At 40.9% G+C, this 21,147-nt stretch overlaps 2 protein-coding genes across 2 annotated transcripts in view; one reads left to right on the top strand and one right to left on the bottom strand.

Annotated features, from left to right (window-relative positions):
- Nucleotides 1–2,993: 2,993 nt before the first annotated feature.
- Nucleotides 2,994–7,278, bottom strand: aoc1 (amine oxidase copper containing 1). The gene is made up of 4 exons (XM_054623320.1): nucleotides 5,742–7,278; nucleotides 4,630–4,918; nucleotides 3,893–4,025; nucleotides 2,994–3,263 (listed from the first exon to the last, which is right to left on the bottom strand). The coding sequence occupies exons 1-4, from the start codon at nucleotides 7,276–7,278 to the stop codon at nucleotides 2,994–2,996; spliced, it is 2,229 nt and encodes a 742-aa protein (XP_054479295.1).
- A 3,931-nt stretch (nucleotides 7,279–11,209) lies between these two features.
- Nucleotides 11,210–21,147, top strand: part of sspo (SCO-spondin) — a 73,316-nt gene continuing 63,378 nt past the window's right edge. Inside the window, 18 exon segments of the mRNA XM_054623129.1 lie at nucleotides 11,210–11,262; nucleotides 12,094–12,303; nucleotides 13,569–13,651; nucleotides 14,658–14,828; nucleotides 14,947–15,170; nucleotides 15,354–15,456; nucleotides 16,121–16,279; nucleotides 16,389–16,474; nucleotides 16,703–16,828; nucleotides 17,520–17,676; nucleotides 17,770–17,841; nucleotides 17,844–18,021; nucleotides 18,110–18,251; nucleotides 18,365–18,503; nucleotides 18,791–18,963; nucleotides 19,085–19,303; nucleotides 19,400–19,565; nucleotides 19,695–19,947. Coding sequence (XP_054479104.1) covers nucleotides 11,210–11,262; nucleotides 12,094–12,303; nucleotides 13,569–13,651; nucleotides 14,658–14,828; nucleotides 14,947–15,170; nucleotides 15,354–15,456; nucleotides 16,121–16,279; nucleotides 16,389–16,474; nucleotides 16,703–16,828; nucleotides 17,520–17,676; nucleotides 17,770–17,841; nucleotides 17,844–18,021; nucleotides 18,110–18,251; nucleotides 18,365–18,503; nucleotides 18,791–18,963; nucleotides 19,085–19,303; nucleotides 19,400–19,565; nucleotides 19,695–19,947 — 2,714 coding nt within the window.

Raw genomic sequence — 21,147 nt, 5'->3', positions numbered from 1 at the left:
CAAAGGACATTCTCCCAGAAGCTTTGTGGCTTGTCAATATGCATTTTGGCAAATTCCAGTATCGCTTTTTTATGATTTGCTTTCAACAGTGGTGTCCTCCTCGGTCGTCTTCCATGAAGTCCACTTTGGCTCAAACAGCGATGGATGGTGCGATCTGACACTGATGGACCTTGACCTTGGAGTTCACCTCTAATCTCTTTGGAAGTTGTTCTGGGCTCTTTGGTTACCATTCGTATTATCCATCTCTTCATTTTGTCATCAATTTTCCTCTTGCGGCCACGGCCAGGGAGGTTGGCTACAGTCCCGTGGACCTTAAACTTCTCAATAATATGTGCAACTGTAGTCACAGGAACATCAAGCTGCTTGGAGATGGTCTTATAGCCTTTACCTTTAACATGCTTGTCTATAATTTTCTTTCTAATCTCCTGAGACAACTCTCTCCTTAGCTTTCTGTGGTCCATGTTCAGTGTGGTACAAACCTTGATACCAAACAGCACAGTGACTACTTTTCACCCTTTAAACAGGCAGACTGACTGATTACAAGTTTGAAGACACCTGTGATGCTAATTAGAGGACACACCTTAGTTTAACCATGTCCCTATGGTCAAATTATTTTCAATCTTTTCTAGGGGTACCATCATTTTTGTCCAGGCCATTTTCATTAGTTTGTTTTTTTAAAATGATTCTGTTGAACGACAATTCAAAAGCAATGTCTGATTTTCATTAGTCAGTTTTCAGTAATTTTTTTATTAATTATTACTTTTGTCAGTTTCAAGTTATTTCAGTGACCATTGTGGGTTTTTCTTTCTTTAACGGAAGGGTACCAACAATTTTGTCCACGTGTGTATATATCACCTTTCTTCAAATTAGGCTTTCAGAGATTCCAGTAAGTCAATTAGTCTTATCTATAAATATATTGTTTCAGAGACTGCTCTCTATTGGCCCCCATTGGCATAAACATGAACTGTAACTGGATGACACTGTTTGTGTTATACATTTATAGTCTCCAAGCCCAAGTTAATTTAATCACTAGTAGTAGTATCTCAGACTTGACAAAGCCACAGCTGTTGTCAGAGCCTCCCCATGATGAATTAAGTGGTCGTCGTGTGTGAAATTGGTATCTTTGACCATCTCTTTACTCGACAAGTTTCAAATTGTACATGCAGTTTTAAAGATGCAGAATATTTTCTGTATCCAACAAGTCCTTTGCCATCTGGTAATGACAGCAAAGAAAGAACACTGTTACACAGCAGTTTAAGTAACTGCATAATAATCGAAGAAAATTAAAAAAAAATCTTCCAAGCAAATGTATGGCATGTGTCTACCATAACTAGTCTGTGGGATATTCAGTATTTTAAGATAATCTGAATAGACCGAGCACTTTTTTGAAGAAACCACCAGGTGGCAACAATGCACCATCTTAGTTCCCAGACTTTTTCATTCAGGCCCACTAACGGTTTTTCATCTTTTACAGGCTGCATTAGAATTATTTGTAATGAAGAAATGTGAAAACATTGTCTGTCACAATAATTGTCTTTGGTTGTGTTTGGTTATCTTTGAGTCCCCAATTTTGTTTTCATGATACCATAACTTGACCAAGACATGATGTATGTTTTGCTCTCGTAAAAAGTCATCTGTCCCTTTTTGGCTGCTTACAACAATATATTTTCACCAATTTCAGACTGCCAAAAAAAGTCACAGAAAGATTACAGGGAACCAAGATAATGATTTTAGGGCATTAAAGCATGAGTGCAATAATATCTAACAGTTATTTGGATGTTTTTGGACACGTAAGACATTAAGAATAAATAAACTGTTTCCCTGCTTTTCTATAGTTTGTCTGTTGTGACGTCAAGCCCATCATTGCCATGGGAATAGCTATAGGAATGCTTGTTACTCAATTCACATTGTTATTTTTTTGTCCTCTCCTGGAACGCTTTCCATTCACTTGTAAGTGCATAGCTGTCATGCTATCCCTCTTTTACCATGCGCACTGTAAAACATGGGCACACACTTATAAAAACGACAGTCACTGGATTCCTTTTCCCCTACTCCAAAAACCCTCATTATTTACCCTTCAAACAAAACCACTTTGCCACTGCAAAATCCACCTCCTTTTTTTGTCAGTTATGTTTAGTTTCATAATAATAATAATAATAATAATAATTAAGCCTTTATTAGTTTGGGGTCTAACATAGACCTGTGTTTATAAATCCTTCTATATTATATAAAAGTTTCAATCAAAAACACACAATATGATGAATGCAGGTTTATTTATTTGGGTTGAGAAGTGTAAGGTGGCATTGCTATGTCTGGAATGCGTACATAGGGGACAGTTACATGTGCTGTTAATGATATTTCTGTACATTGTGTCACATTTTATGTTGTTAAGTTAGGTTTCCAGGGGCGACGAGGCAGCCAGGTGGTATCCTAGACTGTTTGCGGGGAAAGATCCGGAACCAGGCTGTTTGCTCTGTAAGGCCTGTTGTCTTTCCATGAAAAACATTCCCACCGTGGGGGCAAGAGGAGGACTCTGAGGGAGCTGCAGGGCGGATACAGAGCATCCTGCATCCTGGATGCTCGCCGCTGCTAAACCTCAGCCATGGAGACCCAACATGGGATTAGAGACCCCCCCGTGACCCACTACGCCTCCCCTTCCCCCAGTCAGGTTACATGTTTGGTTTGATTTGTTGTAGTTAACATCAACGTTGAGATTAATTTAAACTGTATATAATGTACAATCCATTTGCGCAATTTAGAACGGTTTAATAATTTAACATTGATTTTTCGTTATGACTATCTACAACAGATTTCTCATTTCCGATGTTCTTGTTTATTTGTTTTTCTATTTCATGGATTTTGTTTCTTTCAACAAAAAAAGGTAGTCACATTGTAAAAATTACTTAGACTGAATCTGACCAAATATACTCCAAGTGATTGTTATTAAGCTGTGATGATGATATTTGAGCTAACCCCCCCCTCAAAAAACAGATTTAGACTCCTGCATATGTGCCATTGTAAAAGAATGGCTTGTCAGTCACACAATGACCTATGACCTCAGGTGTCCATCTCTGGACCTTGGGCTGGCCGTCCCGTACCGGCCGGACAATGACGGTGCTCTTGGACGCCACCGAAGGGTCCTCGTCGAAGAAGTTGAAGGGCCGGAGGAAGAAGCCCACCGCGTTGCCCGGCGTTGCCGTGTTGGGGATGTCTTCTGAGTGAGGCACATGCAGGAAGCCCACCGTCACCCAGGCAACCAGGTCCTGCACGCAGCAGAGCAAACATTACATTAGATTTTGTTAGAATAGGACACATCACAGGTGGCTTTTGTCAACTTAAAAGTGCAAACAGAAGAAAATATCAGAAATGGTGAGTCACCATGATGGTGAGTGACCAGAACAGATGAACTGATTATTTTAGGAAGAGTAAACTTAAACCAATGACGTAACCTTTCTGGAAAGCACCCCACCCCCGAAATGTAAACCACACTTCCAAGAGTCTGTTTGAAACATCACAAAGGATGCTGTCCATTAGTGAACTGTGACTTCTTGCACCAGTAAAAAAGAGACTGTGTGTGCCATTTTATTCTTTACTAACCATCAAAATTTAAAAAATACATCAAATAGTATTGGTAATTGATCTGTTACTGTAGCTGGTGATCAAACTCAGCTTTCCTCACTGATTTTCAAATTATTGGTACTTGTTAAAAGTGCTTATTGTGTTCAGATATTTTTTAGATTCAAGTTTGAAATGGAGTTTGTTGGATTTCTCAGTGGAACACCTTTTATGTTAAAGGAATAGTTCATTTTTTGGGGGGAAAAAAGGAACAATGATATTAACCTAATCCAAACAGTCCTGACTTTCATATGCATTGTGGACTCCACTTCTGTACCTTGTTGACTATGTCTTCATTGTTGCGGATGTAGTCCTCAAAAGACACAACAGGTTCCCAGGGGTCATTCTGGGTATAAATGCTGCTGCTGCTGGCTTCACTATCTTTATGACGAGTCACAGCCAGAGGATACCTGCGTAGGGATCAGTTTTTTATATCATTGACAGCTGACAGACAAAGCATTCATACAGAGTTACAACACCTCCGCCATTCTGTCAATTAGTAATTTCAAAAGTGGGCCTTTGCTGTTCTAATTTTTTTTTCATAGAAGATATTTGACAAAGTGATTAACAAACTATTGCTGCACCTGTGTTGATTCTCAAACCATAAATATACGTTTGACCTGATTTCTAATCAGTCTCCCAATTCAGAGATTAACCTCTTCAGCCCCACTCGCCATCCTCTGGGTCAATCATTACAAATGGATGTGTACAAACCATCCTCTAATGCACAGAACCTAAACTCTACCGTAGACTCCAATGTGTTCAAACATACCGAATATGACTGAACTTGTGGGAAATGTGTTTAAGATAATGGACATCTAGAATGGTGGCAACCATAAACACAAAGTATATTAGGTTTGAATATTTTACCCTACATAATATATGTTTATCAAGCAACATAAGGGGAAATGTTTATTAAAAAAAAAACTGAAATATCACATGGTCATAAGTATTCAGACCCTTTGCTCAGTATTGAGTAGAAGCACCCTGAGCTAGCAGCCATGAGTCTATTACCTTGACCAACTGATGCCTTTTTCTTCTCTCCAGCCTCTTGGAAGGACACTGTGGGCATGTGAGTTAAACTGAATACGGTAACCCTTCTGCTCTCCCCATTTGTTTTTCTCATTGGGGTTGTAAAAGTGCACAATGCGGGGGAACTTTTTGCCGAAGGTGAAAGCGGCAGATCGCTCTGTCTTGCGCTCTGTCCGGTGGAGTTTGGACTGGACGACGAAATTCTTCGGGCTCCAAGGATTTGTGAAGTTGACATACTTCAGATCCATCGTCTCAAAGCTGTTGTCTCGACCTGAGTCACAGTGAAGGTAAAAGGTTTATCAGGAGAAGTTAAATGTCAAGGTATAAATGGTCTGTTGAGAGACTATACGGCACATTTGCTTTTGCAGCAGAGGTTTCCTTCATAAATTAAGTGATTGACTTATGTATGGCATAAAGCCCTGATCACAGATAGCCTCGATCACACACTTCAAGAGAAAAGCCTCACAGGCTTGATAGGCTAAGCCATGACTGTCTCCTTTATCACAGGGTAAAGTCCAGAAAACCATTTTATCTGGATTGGCATCAATACAAGTTTCTGTCTGCAGTTTTTTCACCTTGTTTCAAAGCCTTCAGGGTTCATGTACGTAATACGAGTGGTGTAAAGGTGTGGTGGTAGGTATACTTATTCACCAATCCATCTCATGTTCAGAGAAAACCATTTTATCTGGATTGGCATCAATACAAGTTTCTGTCTGCAGTTTTTTCACCTTGTTTCAAAGCCTTCAGGGTTCATGTACGTAATACGAGTGGTGTAAAGGTGTGGTGGTAGGTATACTTATTCATCAATCCATCTCATGTTCAGAGTTTGTGGTATGGTTTTTCCCAATCCCGTTGGCAAACAACAACGTCAATATAAGCGAATTCAACAAAACAACGGATTACATTTACCGCCAAAAAAACGACGTATGATCAGTGTCAATATTCATAAAGTTCTGACTTTCTACAATATCTCGATATGGGAAAGGTTTTTGGTTATTCCAATGATCTTGAATTTTTTAAGTAGAGACGATCAATAAAGAATTACTGCTTTAAAACAGATGTTGGAAACTAGGTCATTGTATAATAATACTCACCACCAATATCCAGGTCCACTTTATAATGGATGAGGTGTGTGTGCAGGTTACCCAGCACATAGTTGTACACCTTGGTACCATAGTGAAGCCCGTTAGGTGTAAAGAAAGTGGCATGGATGTATCCTGTAGCGCTGACCTTTACCTCCACCACCCCATTCTGGTAGAAGAGGAAGTCCCAGATGTAATCATAGTTGTAAACGGTCGAGGTTGTCCGGAGCACCAGCACAGTGTTTTCCAGCCCCCCGTAGAAGTTGTATCCTCCTTTGTAGTTGGAGTTGAAATGCCTTCTCAAAGGCATAGCAGTTGTCATCTCAAAAATGCAGAGTGCATTTCTGTGGCGCACAGGTTTGTCCGTGTCGAAGTAGTGGTAAAGATCGACAAAGGTGGCAATTTCTGGACAGTCGATTCCAGGTGCCAGCTCGAAGGATGAGCTGCCCATGGCCCAGCCAGCATCGATGTACTTTGTTTGCATGGCAGCGGGAGTATCACCAGAATAGAAGGCAATAGCTTCTTGAAGGCTGATCTCATAGGCAATCCTTTCTCCATTAAAACGGAGATCGAAAACCTGAAGCCCAGCTGATGAGCGGACTCGGTAGGCGAAAGACCATCCCGCATATTCAACAAAGTTGCGGTCAACGTGATAGCGGTGCCCCTGAGGCTCAACAAGCTTTGGCCCGTGGATATTAGTGGGTGTATTGCTTTGACCCCGTGGAATGTAAGTGGAGTAGAGGTCATTATCGTCGTGATCGGGCAGTCTGATCTTCTCTACATCTCCAGATTCATACTTCTCTACCAGTTCCTCAACACTGTCAAAGTACATGCTGTTGTACCAGACCTTCTCTACAGTCCACTTTTCTGGATCCAGGTCCCGGTGGTTGATCAGTACCTCAAATCCAACTGGGTGGATAAAAAAACCCTCCACAAACTTCTGCAACATGATCCAAGATCTCCTCTCACCTGGACCCAGGCCACGGGGGGCTATGTCTGAGAATGTCAGGCAGCGGTCAGAGCAGTTAGTGAAAGAGAACCCTCCTGTGGTCTCAAACAGGAGCTTGTGAGCTTTGGTAGTGATCTTCTCGAGGATGTCATTTAAATGGTCATACTCTGAAGAGGTAATAGGCCTTGACTCAAAGCGGATAGGCCTACCTCCCTTGAACGTCTTGACTTCATGGGAGTTTGGGGATGGCAGAGGACTGACAATGTACTCAGTGATGCTGGGATTGGTCTGGTTCCCCAACTGGATGACCACACGGGCCTGACGTGGGGGTTTAGCCTGTCCATGGTCCAGAACTCTAAGGGCTTCATGCTTCTTCGGCAGATGGAGTTCCATCAGGAGGATACTGTTCTTCATCAGAGTCTTGCTATGAGCATCAGTGAGCGCCAGCTCTGGGATACCATGCAGATAGGCCCGGACCGCTTTCATCTCACGTACTGTGAGGTCGGCAAACATGGGGGCCCCATGATGAGCCCAGTCCCTCAATCTGGAAGCACTACAACCAGCCAAGCAGACCAGCTGCAGTAGACAGAGAAGTCTCATGGCTGTAATATAATGAGAAGAGATTATCCAGCATTAATTTAGTGAATGAAAAACTGGTAGTTTGAATGAATTCACGCATCATGTTTCATCCATTAAAAGGCACTAGATCTTGTAATCAATCTTTTAGAACTAGGTAGTTTCAGAAAGAAGAGCTCTGTTTATACTTAGTTTAATATTGAATCCAGACTCTTTTTTACCCATAGTTATTTTACAGCCTAAAGAATTAAAAGCTAGCTAAAGTCATCTCTTTCCTGCAGAAATACAAGCTAAATAAGCAATTCTTTCTCCATCCCTTTAATCTATTTGCTTTTATTTTATCAGTCTCTCCTCTCTTTCTACACAGGAACACAAACGGCTTGTATGAGCCTCTGCTATAAGACATTGAGAGCAGAGAGGACAACCATTGCCCTTCTCTCTGCTCTTTGTTTATCTTCCTGCTCTTCCAGTTTGTGTTGCATATTTACGAGATAAAGTGCATTCAGTTTAGAGATTAGCATCAAGTTCTAAATGCACTTTGTCACATTCTGCAGAATTGATTCGATTTTATAACATGCGTACATTAAAGTATTTTTGTAATGGTAGTACAGTGCCCATTGAAAACATGCATGTTCAGAATGGGCTGAATGCTTGGCCTGTGGTGTTGCTGAAACAAATTCACACTGCACATTCTTGGGTCCTCAGCAAACAATCTGTCGTGACATATTTGCGTCAAACCCAAATCATGGCTACTCAAAGTCATAAAACAACTGTAGAAACGATTCTGGATAAGGAAAAACCACAGAGACAGACTTTACCATTAGATGAGATAGGCAACCTGGGGCTGGGGCCCCCAATTAAAAGGGCTGTATACTAGTTACTGTATACTTCTTAAGAGGAAAAGATTGACTACTTTTACATGCACACTCATATTCCACTATTATTGCGAATATGACAATAATTTTAATTAAATATGGTTCATGTAAACATCATATTTAGTTTGGATATTCTGAATAAGACCTTATTCTGAATGGATATTGTCTTTTTTGGAATAAGGGCAAAAATGGAAGAGGTAAAGAGAAATATTATTGCATCATAATAAATTTGAAAGCTTCAGCCTGAACAGATTTAAGTTAATTAAAATACTTAATAAATAATATGTGATGATAATACTTCTCATTCACTTCTGTAAAAAAAATGAATGCAGAACTTTTACTGTGCGGTGTTAATAGTTTTACTTCAGAAAAAAAGCATTGTGAATAGGCCTACTTCTACCCCTGCCAATACCCAGTTAGAGAACAATGCGATATGGAAATGAAGCACAATGAAAGCTTTCCTTTATAGCAAATACTGTATTTTACTCCTAAGAATGGATAAAAACTATTCTTACTCCGAGTAATAGGAAAATATTAGGCATGCAATAATAATTGTTACTTTTTTTTCAATAACAGAGTACAACCATATTGATTGATTACACTGGATTTCCAACTATGATATCTTATAGTCTATTGTAATTTAACAAATTGCTGTATCCTCTCAAACCCAGAGATGCTCACAAGTCATTTTTTGCAATTCTAAGTCCAAGTCTTTGTAGGGTCCAAGTCAAGTCAAGTTTTAAATCACAGACAGACAGACAGACAGACAGAGATTCCTTGCTTTATAGTCAGATGGTGTGATACATGATGTGTGAGAAACACTTGCACTTTTAAATCAGGAAAAAAGAAAAATGACCACCAAGCTACTGTACCTGTATTTGTCCTCTTGCTTCAAGAAATTTGGAAACAAGGTTGATCAGTCCAGTCTGCCTGCTTTAACAATTAAAGAAAACTTCCTTTCGGAAACATGTGTCAATGGACTGCGGCTTATATTTAACCACCCTCTTTGCAGTGACGGAAGCTGATTGGTAGGTAGACAGTAGGTTGTAAACATGATGAAATAACAGGCACAAAGGCCAGGCAGGGTTATTTGTATAGCACCTTTTAACAATGAAACAATTCAATGTGCTTTACATAAGACTTAAAAGCCATTAGGTAAAGGAACACAAGGTGATATAAAAAAGATGTATAATTTTGAAAAGCAATATAAAACAGAAGATTAAATAAGTTGAAATAGAATACGACAGAGTAAATAACAGGGTTGCTACTACTATCAATAACTCTCTCAATGCAAAAGCAATCCTTTTATTTGTCCAATCAATTGATTTATGGCCAAATACTTTTGAAACTAATGATTACCATCAGCCTCAGCTGTACTTTGTGTTTAGTGCTAATTAGCAAATGTTAAACTAAGATGGTGAACATGGAAAACATTATCCCTGCTGAATATTAGCATTGTCACTGTGAGCTTATTAGCACATGCTGATTTTAGCATTAGCACAAAGCACCACTGTGCCTCTATCAAAGCTGTAGACTCTAAACCTTGACAAAATGTTTACATAAATTACTTTTTGACATACCTACAAATCTACCCACATTGTTTTTTGTTGCTTTTTAAAAAGAAAGCTAATGTAGCTATGATGTGTGGGGTATGTATCCATAAGTTCATCAGTCTGCCAGTTTTTGTAATATATATATATATATATATATATATATATATATTATATATATATATATATATTACTATTAGAATATTAAATCACTAAATAAAGCCTGTTCATATTCTGCATGAAAAGCACTCAAGGCCATAAACTAATCTAGTTGCTTGGCGTGGGCTTTAAGGTTTGATGTTTAATTAATTAAAATTAGACAGTGCATAGCTAAACCAGTTACTTATTTTAAGCTTCATAAAATGGTCAAATTATCATACACTATGATCATTTTGGCATTATTGATCGTACAGAGGCCTAAATTATCCTAAAAGTAAAATAGTTATCGTACATCTGGCAACGCTGCCTCTCACCCTTCTTCCCACGAGTGATGACGAAGCAGTGAACCAGCAAAGTGACACAGCTCATTGCTATCTCTATCAAGAAACACAACGTATCCAAGGCTCTGATGAAGCGTTTGCCGGGAAGTCAATTATGACACGCTGTTTTGCTCATACCATTAAAGCCCACCCTTGTGAAATCAGTAGCTCTGTGGTGACAGCTGTGTTTGAGCCTCCTCCCTCCAGGGTCAGGAGGTCAGACTTGGGATATTGGTGAGTCTAAAAGCCTTCAGTCCCAATGTCTGTTTACACGCTTCATTGAATAAATTCCCCCATCATCCTTCCCGAAACGCCTCTCTTTACAGGATTAGGCTCTGACAAACATCTCTTTATTCTGTGTCCAAAGGCTCGACCGCCCCCACCATCACCTACGGTGTCCTGTATGTTTGACGGGGGCGAGGTCAGTGGACGTGTCCGTCAAAGGTCCGGTGTCCAATGCCTATCCTCCCAGCTGTGACCTTGCCACTTAGATCCAATGGCAGCAGGTTCAGATGCCACTGTACATCCCACGAGGCATCCCCCGCATTTAAAAGCCTGCATCTGGGTCTCCGCTCCCCCCATAAGGCAAAGCATCACTGAGGAGTGTTTGACATACTGTCGGACAGTACCACGCAGAAAAATAATGACAGAAAGAAAGGACGTATAAATATTGATTCACAAGCTAAGGACTTTTTTATGGCAAAGATTTCCCCAAAGCACTTCAAAGGTAAGTGCACAGTTTGCTATTTGTAGCTGGACGATGGGATTGTAAAAAAATATTTTTCAATTTACAATACATTTTTAGATGGATCATTTTGATCACTCACAATGACAAACAACACGATTAAATCAATCATCACAATGATGGTTCAACTCAACTCATTAGGCTGTAGATCTGCTTGCCTGACTTTTATTGTTAAATTTCAGGAAGAATTTTATTTTATTTTAACAATTTTAAATTCTTATTATATTTTTTTGATTATAAAAAAGCAAAACTTGCACTCAAACTTTTTTTGCAGGTACTTTAAGCACACACATTCAGGAGAGGACCATGGAAACCCTACTACTGATTCTTCTTGGACTGCAGACAGTGATGGGAATGGGGTGAGCATGATTTCGACCTGTCAAAACTGGATTAAGCTCATTTTGTGTAATAGGGTATACAGACTGAGTAATGAACATGATTCACCTGTTTGAGTGCATACTGTACAAATTACATTGTAAACCACTGAAGCAGAACAAATCACCTGTTTAAAGCCATGGTAAATTCATATTAGAGAAACGCTTCACCAAGAGACCTAACCCTCTGATCTACTCACTTTCATTAGAAATATAAGTTACCGTAGATATTTAATGGAAAAAAACCAAAAACAATTGAAGCTAAAGTTGTCAAGGTTCTAATGCTCGTTGGTCAGTGCTCTTTTGTATGAATTCAAGTAAAATAATTAATGTGTCTTCATAGACTGGTGTGCATAAAAGTAATAAGCAAGTTTCAGCAAATGAGACAATTTTTGTAGTGGTATCTTGATTTAAATTGTTATTATTCTATCAAAAAAACATTATATAAAAAAAGAATTAGATTTATAAGCTTGCACTTAAATTGCTTTCTGTGTATCAGTGCAGAACTTTTTTTGCATGCCATGATATTACACAAGAAAATGGTCACTGATGATATTCTGATATTAATGCCAATATCTTTTTTTTTAAAAAGGAACCTAATTACAGCCCCTTATTTAATAAACTATCAATCAAAACCTTGCGTATTAACTTTCTCTGTTGTTGTCTTGGTATGTGTTTTTATAATGAGTATCTTTAGGTTAGTAGAGAGCAGAATCCTTATTTTGAATTAAACATTATGCCAGTACCTTTTTGCACAACGGCACACTTGAAAAGGAAGTATAAGAGAGGACATTAAAGGTATGTATTGTTCTCCAGACACTGGTGTGAACACACGGTAGAGGAAAGAGTGGAGCGAGTCTTGTCCCCACGTCTACAGCTGGAAGTGAGCTGCTCTGAGGTGTATCAGTACAACACCCAGGCCTGGAGGCTCGATGTGGACAGGATGAGGGTCAAGCACGGGGGAGACGACGGCATTGCACTGTACTACAAACAACAGGGTCCCAAGGCCTCCTGTTTCTTGTACAAGTAAGTGAAAAGTTAAGTGACTGTCAGTCTGTTGGTCCACGTCTTCGTCTTTAAATGTAGAAAAGTAAACTGGATCACTCAGGGTGTTCTCAGCTTATTAAAGGTTCTTTTTATGTTGAAAGGTTTTATTTGTTGATCAGATGAAAATAAAAATCATAAAATATTTGCAGAGATCTCATTTCCTCCCGCGTTAACGTGTTGAGTGATCAAGTCCATGTCGCTCAGTGACTCCTGTTGGTTGGTAACTTAGTGGTAATTGGTATGATTAAGGGGGAATAGAAGGAACATATGTCTATGTTACACCCTCCTGGTGGAAAAAAATAATCCATTGCAGAAATAATAGCCTTCATAAAAGTCAGACAGTTCTCAAAACAATGCCTAATGTGACTTGGTTTCTGAAAGTACATGTTGTACTTTTGAAAGTACAACCGTATCCAATTAACTTGCTTAAAACAGGGGTTGCACAGAAAGCACCTAGTTGTACACCTGTAACAACAAACATCATTTCAGTCCTACTTTTTTGGTCCTTTAATAACATTTCGTCAACCGCAGTCATCTGCTCTATTACAATCCCGTAGGTGTGATTGTAATGTTGTGTTGCTTTAGGATGTGCACCACTAGGCAAAGCCTCTGTTGCGGCGTTGGCCTTCTCCGTCAATTCGGTTAATAGAGACAGTTTTCTTTAAGCGTTGTTTTCAGCCCCTATACCTTCTCTGTCTGTAGTCTGCTACCAGTCCCATGAAAAGCTGCTGTTGACTTTGGTTAAGCGCTTAACAAAAATAAAAACATTGTCCATTCCTCTTGGAAATTGTGTATTTTTAGCCTTTTCTGGCGTGGCTATTTTCTGCAGTCATTGTCAAATCTGATGTGTACTTGCTAATCTGCTAACATTGCCTAATGTTCCAGTGTCATTCATGTAACCAAACTTGAAAAAGGATCATAACTCCTTTAACTGACAGCTTATTGTGTCAGAGGGGGAGAGATGTCTGTGAATTTGCTTCAAATAGAAACAGGTTTTATAAAGTGATTTTTTACAATTTAATTTATGTACATATTTTATGAACCTTTAGCAAATCACTTAGAAACAGGAACTTGTGGACCCCTCCGTTAAAAGGTAACATGTTGTATGTATTGGGTACCTGCCCATAGTCAAAGCTTTTGTGCTACAACATGCGGAGAATGTGAAGGAAATACCCTAAGTTCACAGGGACACAGTTTTGTGTGTATATTGAGATTTCCAACCTGATGTGTCTGTGGATCTCCAGACCCCCAGAGATGGAGAACCAGATGGTGAACAAGACTGTGAGGGCATGCTGTGAGGGCTGGGGCGGACCACGCTGCTCTGAGGGTGAGGACAAGAAACCAACAGATCAGTTCCATGTCCAGTATTCATGAGTCATGCTTGTTTTACATGTGAAATTTAAGAAGGAAATATTATCACAACAAAAAAATACCAGACATTTGGTGATAAGTTGCAAATATATGTAAATGTACTGTAATTAACAAAATATGAAATCATTGCCTACAAATCATAATGATGATAAATTACAAATAACCAATCTGAACTTTTGTAGAGCTTGTGAAATTTAGAAGGTAAACTGGATTAAGCTGTACAGCAAATTATATTATGTTCATTCATACACAAAGTCCACAGGTAAGAAAATGGGGGCAGGAATAGAGTGCAAGCAGAATACAGATTATGGTTTAGTGCAGGTACAGGTACAGGTACAATAACAATTTCAGTTATGATGCAAAATCAACAATCTGGCAGGATATATGTGGATATATACTGCAGATCAGTTGACAAAAAGTTGAAACACGGGAGCAGTTGAAAAAGTGAGGGTCAGGTGTTTGAGACAGGTGGGAAAGTCATGGGCTGGATGGATGGATGGATGGATGGATGGATATGCAGGGGACTGGGGAAGTGAGAAAGTGGCTGAAGGGAGGAACTGAAGAAGACTTGTAACATTGTCATCACAAATTAAGTTTAAAATGTATTAGTCAAAGAACAATTATTCTTCTCCTATTAGTCGCATCGTTCTTCTTTATTCCATTATGCAGACAAAGGTTGTTGCCCAACGTTCAGGCCTATTTTCACTATCAGTATAAGAAAGGTTTACACTTCACTATAACTGCTTTAAATGAACCCAACTAGAAAATAAACAACCTGGCAATGATGTTTCACTGGTTTCTTTCAAGAATCTAGAATAAAACACATCCCTAATTCTTTCTCATTTATTTCAAATATCTAATGACAGTGACCATAACAGGACCGTTCTCCTTCTTTTTAACCCTTTTCCTCTCCATTTACTTCTGTCATTTCATTCTTTTTCTCTCTGTCCTCTTCCTCCCAGGTATGGGTGTGCGTGGCCAGTGTTACTCTACGTGGAGCTGTGAGGAGTTCCCTGGAGTTCATAACTCCTCTCTCATGCCCATGGAGCAGTGCTGCAGCAGCCTGTGGGGGCTGAGCTGGAGGAACGCCTCCGACAAGACCTGCTTGTCCTGCTCCTACACTCTTCTTCCAGGTCAGAGAGCATCCATGCACATCTGCACACAAATGCACACAGACATACTGGTGTTGACTGCTTGTATTTCATATAACAACATCACATGAATAACACACACTTCACCTTTCCTCTCCAGACTCCCAGACCTCCCCTCTGGTGCGCGGTGGTCTGCTGGGCAGCGCGAGGGCGCCTCAGAGCTCGGCCACCTGCATGTCCTGGGGTGGAGCCCACTACCGCACTTTTGACAGGAAGCACTTCCACTTCCAGGGTAGCTGCACTTACCTGCTGGCCTCATCCACTGATGGCACCTGGGCAGTCTACATCAGTACAGTCTGTGATAGGGGAGGAGACTGCAGCAAGGTGTGAAATATGATGGAGTTGATGAAGTGGTATTATTAGTGACATGTTCTTGCACTTTATAGACTTGGGAGTGACATTGGTGAGCTTTGCCAGAGTAAAACATGTCTGGCCCGTGGTTTGTAAGAAAAGCAGGGATGGAAATGTCGGCTTTTTTCTAATGCGTCCACGGCCCTCTACTTTCAGGCTTTGAAGATGATGCTGGGTCTTGATTTGGTTTCAATTCATCACAAGAACTTAACACTGAACAACCTCCCCGTTCCAAATGGAGAACCACTCTTTCAAAATGGTAAAGTATTTTCCGCTGTCAGTATAATAATATTGTTAACTTGAGACAATGTTAAAATAAAAGTAAATCCCCCTGATGTTCATGTAACATCATGACACATTTGGACCTGCACTGAACCAACTGAATATATTTTTCTAAACAACATTTTTAGTTTTACAAATTGATAATTAATAGTAAGTGACTTATTGCATCATTTGATCAGTTTCTGAAAAAACTTGTTTTTATAAAACACATCCTATTGGAAGGAATGCAATGAGCCGCATGTACTGGGCCTTCAGTATCCTATAAATATCTAACAAATAACAAAAGTCCCTCATCTATTCAAGAGTAAATGCAAAATACAGTATGTAAATGTAGACAAAAATAAAACGGATTACTCAAGCAAAGTACCTCAAAATTGTACTTAAGTACAGTACTTGAGTGAATGTAATTCAACTTTCCACCACTGTGTATTTGCAACAATTAGCTGCATTTTTACAATTTCTGCTTATTCCTCTTGACATCTTGTCCATTGAATAATTAATAGGATGATAGATGTACATATTGGGAGATGGCTTCCATCACTTCCACTAGAAATATTTACTTACTTACAAAAAATGTGAATGCTGTTGACAACATTGCGCAGAAACGTAGACATTTGTATTTCACTTTTGACTTCTTACAGGAGTGAGTGTTCATTGGCTGGGGGACTTTGTGTTTGTGGAGAGCGGCCTGGGAGTGAGAGTTAAGTTCGACCTGACCAACACCGTCTACCTGACAGTGACCGCCGAGCACCTGGCCGCCACCAGGGGGCTCTGTGGAGTCTACAACAACAATGCTGACGGTGCGGAAAGTGTGGCAGATGCAAGCACTCACACACATACATACAAACAACACACACATTTTTCTCTTGTTTCAACTGAGTAAACACAACTATATGTGTTTTTCTGTAGATGACTTCACCACAATGGGCGGAGCTGTGTCCCAGTACGCCGCCAGCTTCGGCAACTCGTGGAAAGTTCCTGACCAACGCAATGAAGTACTGCACTGAGTGCTTTAATGAGTATATCACATTATCTTGCAACATTAAAACTTTTTGTTATTATGTTTCCTCATAAGACACCAGTATAATATTTGTGCTCTCTGAATCCTTCTCTGAAAGCATCATCTCGATTTGTAACAAGATGTGATATTTCTACTGTGTTCCAAATAAACGGCTGGGTGATTTTATGAGAAGAACCACCTGTAACTGAACCTTTCCCCTCAGGGCTGCAGCGACGCGGCCGAGCTCGGCCACAGCTGTGATGTCTCAGGAGACCCTGCCCTACGCAGGCAGGCAGAGTTATCGTGTCACCGACTGCTGGAAGACCCCTTCACACACTGCCACCTCCGGGTCAGCTACACCTGATACCTGTACACACATACACATACATACTCACCCGGTGTAACCAATGTTTGCTAAATCTTTGTTTTTCCACCCCACGGTTGCCCTTTTAGTTATCAAGAGACACTTAAGTCTAATTGTCTTTGAAAGCCAAGCCCATAATGAGCTGTAAATCATGTACGTTGTCAGAGATTGGTGTGAGCCATTTGTCTTCAAGAAGATTGGATTGTAATGAATGCATGGAGAGTACTAATAGCTGAGCGTCAGTTACAGAATCGGCTTAGCATGAGCATTGCCTAGAAGTCCTTCTTTCTCTTTATTATTAAAGATTTAATCAAATTTTCGTTTATAATCTATGAATAAAGATATGGCTATGTATTTATGGACTACCTCTCTTTGGCTCATTATTGTTACACTTGTTATTTATATGATATCACATGGGAGAGCAGTATATGCATGTTTGCATATCCTGTTTGTGTATTTTTTTTTCTAATATCGGTGTTTGTTCCTGTTTATCATTTCACACAAAAATTCACTCATACACTTTGTGCCTCTCAGTCAGCCCACATATTTGTTATGTTCGTTAAAGCCACCATGTGCAATATTTGCACATATCTGACTTTTTTCTGCATGCTATTTGACACAGGATGCACTTTTGAATAAGCCACATGTGATAAGTTTGTGTCTTTCTGTATTTCAGTTGGACCCAGCGGCGTACATAGACACCTGTCTCTACCTGTACTGCAGCCTGCCACCCAAGGACAGGGAGCCAGCGGTGTGTGACACCCTGGCCAGCTACGCCCGAGAGTGTGCTCAGCAACATGTCATCATAGTGTGGAGGACGGACACCCTGTGTGGTAATGAAATAGAACAGTTCGTAACGTATTAACATGCAAAAGCACCAGTGTGGTCCTACAACTCTGTTTTGCCCCTCTTCTCTATCCTCCCAGGTCGCGTCTGTCCCAGAGGTCAGGTGTTCTCAGACTGCGTGTCCTCCTGTCCCCCCAGCTGCGCATCCCCCAGCCCCCTGGGCCTGCTGCGGCCATGGGCCAGTGCAGGGAGGAGTGTGTGGGCGGCTGCGAGTGTCCGCCGGGCCTTTATCTCCATCAGGGGCTCTGTCTGAAAAGAGACGACTGTCCCTGTTTCCATCGCAGACGCACCTACCAGTCAGGGGACAGGATACAGCAGAGATGCAACACCTGGTTAGCAGAATATTTATCTCTTTTCTTCTTTTTCTGACTCCCCATCCTCCAGTTTACTTTTACATTTGTTTACCCATAATCCTCCCAGTGTGTGCAGAGCAGGCCAATGGCAGTGTTCTGGGGAGAAGTGTGCAGCCCAGTGCAGCCTGATGGGGGCGCTACAGGTGACCACCTTTGACAAAAAGAGGTACTCACTGCAGGGAGGAGACTGTTCCTACATTGCTGTGGAGGTGAGATGTATAACATGCGACCAAGCACATGGCTACACACACTATGAGATGCATTCATGTGTGTGTTTGTGTCAGCCATTTCTCCTTGGAGCTTACATTCCGTGTGCGTTTAGGACTTTGTTGACAGGAAGCTGGTGGTGAGCGTGCGCTGCGGGGACTGTACAGTGGGAGGAGGAGGTGGAGGAGGTCTGGGTTGCCTAAGGGAGATGTCAGTCACAGCACTCCGCACCACAGTCACCATCACAGACACCGGTGAGTTGATTATACGCTGCAAGCTGACAAATTATGCTTGTCAGAATTTTCAAATTCAACACATACACGCTTTAACTTTTTCTGAAAAAACATTTAATATAATTTAAAAAATGTAATTAAATTAAATTAACTATTTTAACTTAACTTAATTTATTTGACTTGACCTGACTAAGCTTAACCAATTTAATTTCATTTCATTTAATTTAAGTCACTGGATAGGACTTAGAAAGAATTCTGTATTTTGAGTTCGATGCCTCCTGATTGGTTGCAGTTGTTGTTCCCTCCAGGTACAGTGACATTGAATGGCCTGAGAGAGCCGCTGCCTGTGGTGACTGGGGACCTGGTGGTGCGTAGGGTCTCCTCCTCATTTCTCCTCATCCAGGCTTTTGGAGCCCAGCTGCTCTGGCACCTAGATGGACCTTTGGCCCTCATCACCCTGCAGCCTGGCTTTGCAAATAAGGTGATTTTCACACCCTCTATGGTTATTTTCCTTGTGCCCTTTGAGTCCCAAATCCAATTTTAACTACAGAACTTGCAGTTTTGTGTTCAATATTATTATTTTTTTAAATGCTGTATTCAAGGTGCGGGGCCTTTGTGGAACGCTGACCTGGAACCAGCATGATGACTTCACCACCCCTGAAGGAGACGTTGAAAACAGCGTGTCTTTGTTTGCAAGCAAATTCACGACAGAGCACTGTGCTCTACCTAGAGGGGCTCCACCTGACCCCTGCACCACGTACACCCAGAGGAGGCAGTACGCGGAGACAGTGTGCTCCGTCATACACAGCCCTGTCTTTCAGGTGAGGTTTGCATGTTAAATCTCCTACTGGCTCAAGGGTGAGTTCATCTCTTTCCCCCTCTCTTTTATTCACACACCCGTCTGTCTGATTTTGCAGGCGTGTCACGACGTGGTGGAGAGGGAGCCCTATTTCCGTCTCTGTCTGTCGGAGGTTTGTGGTTGCGCTCCACAGAGGGCCTGTCAGTGCACCATCCTCACGGCCTACGCCCGACACTGCGCTCAGGAGGGCATCACCGTCCACTGGCGCAATCGCACCTTCTGCAGTGAGTGGGGAAGCCATTGGTTTAAGGGTTTCTTTCAGGATGTCCATTACTGCTTAACAATATGGAGTTGGTAGAAATGTCCAAAGTAATTGTCCAAGTGATCTTTCCTCCTCTCCTCCCTCTCCCCAGCGGTCCAGTGCTCGGGGGGTCAGGTGTACCAGGAATGTGGTCGCGCCTGTGGCAGCTCCTGTTCCGACGCCAGGAGCTGCGATGCTGCTGAAGGTGGGACGGGTCTCAGGATGTGTGTTCCAGGTTGCCAGTGCCAACCAGGACTAGTGCAGGACCACCAGGGCCAATGTGTGCCCATCACCATGTGCCCCTGTGTGCAAGGGGACAAGACGTACCAGCCTGCGGTTGTTATTCAGAACAACTGTAACACCTGGTATGTGCTGAGTAGGGAGCGACTTGTGGCTGGGGTTTCACAAATTTGTTCAAATCAGGTACAGTGTCTTATAGTGTTTTCTTTATTCAGCGGGATTTTGATGGAAAACTGCAAGCGTTTAAAGCGTTCAACATAATTGTTAAATCAGGTTTCGCTAGAAATATCATACAATTTACTTTTACATCAAAAAAGAAAAGGCCAAAATGAAAAAAAAAATGTAAGTATGTTTTAGATTGACACACTTCGCAGAACCCCCTTTGACTGTTATTCGCGGAATGTTAAATATTAACATCGCTGCACATATGTAGTATTGCAACAAATAAGGCCAGCAGACATAAACTTGTCAGAAGGAAATATCAGGGTAAACAACACTGACCCAATTGCATAGATTACATCTTTACAGTGGGTCATATAAACAGACGTTTATCTTTTATGTCTATGTTGTGTGCTGATTTTATCATTTGGTAGTTGCGATAAAGAATCAGAGGGTGTAAGCATGATTTCTTTATTGTCAGTGGAGCTGCAGGTACAATATAACACCGGCACAGTTTTAATGAGTATGGTTCTGGTAGCCTACTTTGGAATGAACTTTGATCCCATGGGGTGACAATATCTACTCAGATCAAGTGCTAATAAAGTCTTAAATCCCTGATATAGACGATCTAGTAAAGTCTGCTAAGCATTAACACATCTGTCTATGTTGGTCTTTGAGGAAAAAGTGGAAGGCTAGGGGTCACTGTGACAGAGTTTGTTTGTGTGCTGTTGTTTCATTACATCACAGGTAAATTATATATTACATTTTTGATACATTGTTTTGATTACCCTGTTAGTATTAGTATCTTGGTGGTTTTCCAGATAAATCTACTATAATCACATAAAAAGTCCACACTTTTTATGTGATTATAGTAGATAAGTCGTAGCTTTAAGCTGAACTTCCACTTCAAGAAATCCCTGCCTCACAATGAGCGTGATGTTTGAATGTGTTTCTATGACTGAAGCTGCTGTATAGGTGTATGAGACAACGCTATCCCCACAGTGAGTCCCTAGTGGTGCAAGAGCTCTGATGAAATCGCTCTATGTTCCTGCTCCCTGATACAGGATAGGTTGATTTCATCACGTCTCTTCACTACATAACCACAGTGATCATCACTCTATTAGTCTGGGTCATCTCTTGAGTGACCGAATGACTAAAATGCTACT

Source organism: Anoplopoma fimbria, chromosome 21, assembly GCF_027596085.1.
Source record: "Anoplopoma fimbria isolate UVic2021 breed Golden Eagle Sablefish chromosome 21, Afim_UVic_2022, whole genome shotgun sequence".
Taxonomy (NCBI): Eukaryota; Metazoa; Chordata; class Actinopteri; order Perciformes; family Anoplopomatidae; genus Anoplopoma; species Anoplopoma fimbria.
Note: the sequence above shows the minus strand (reverse complement) of the source record. Positions and strands in the feature narration are given on the sequence as shown.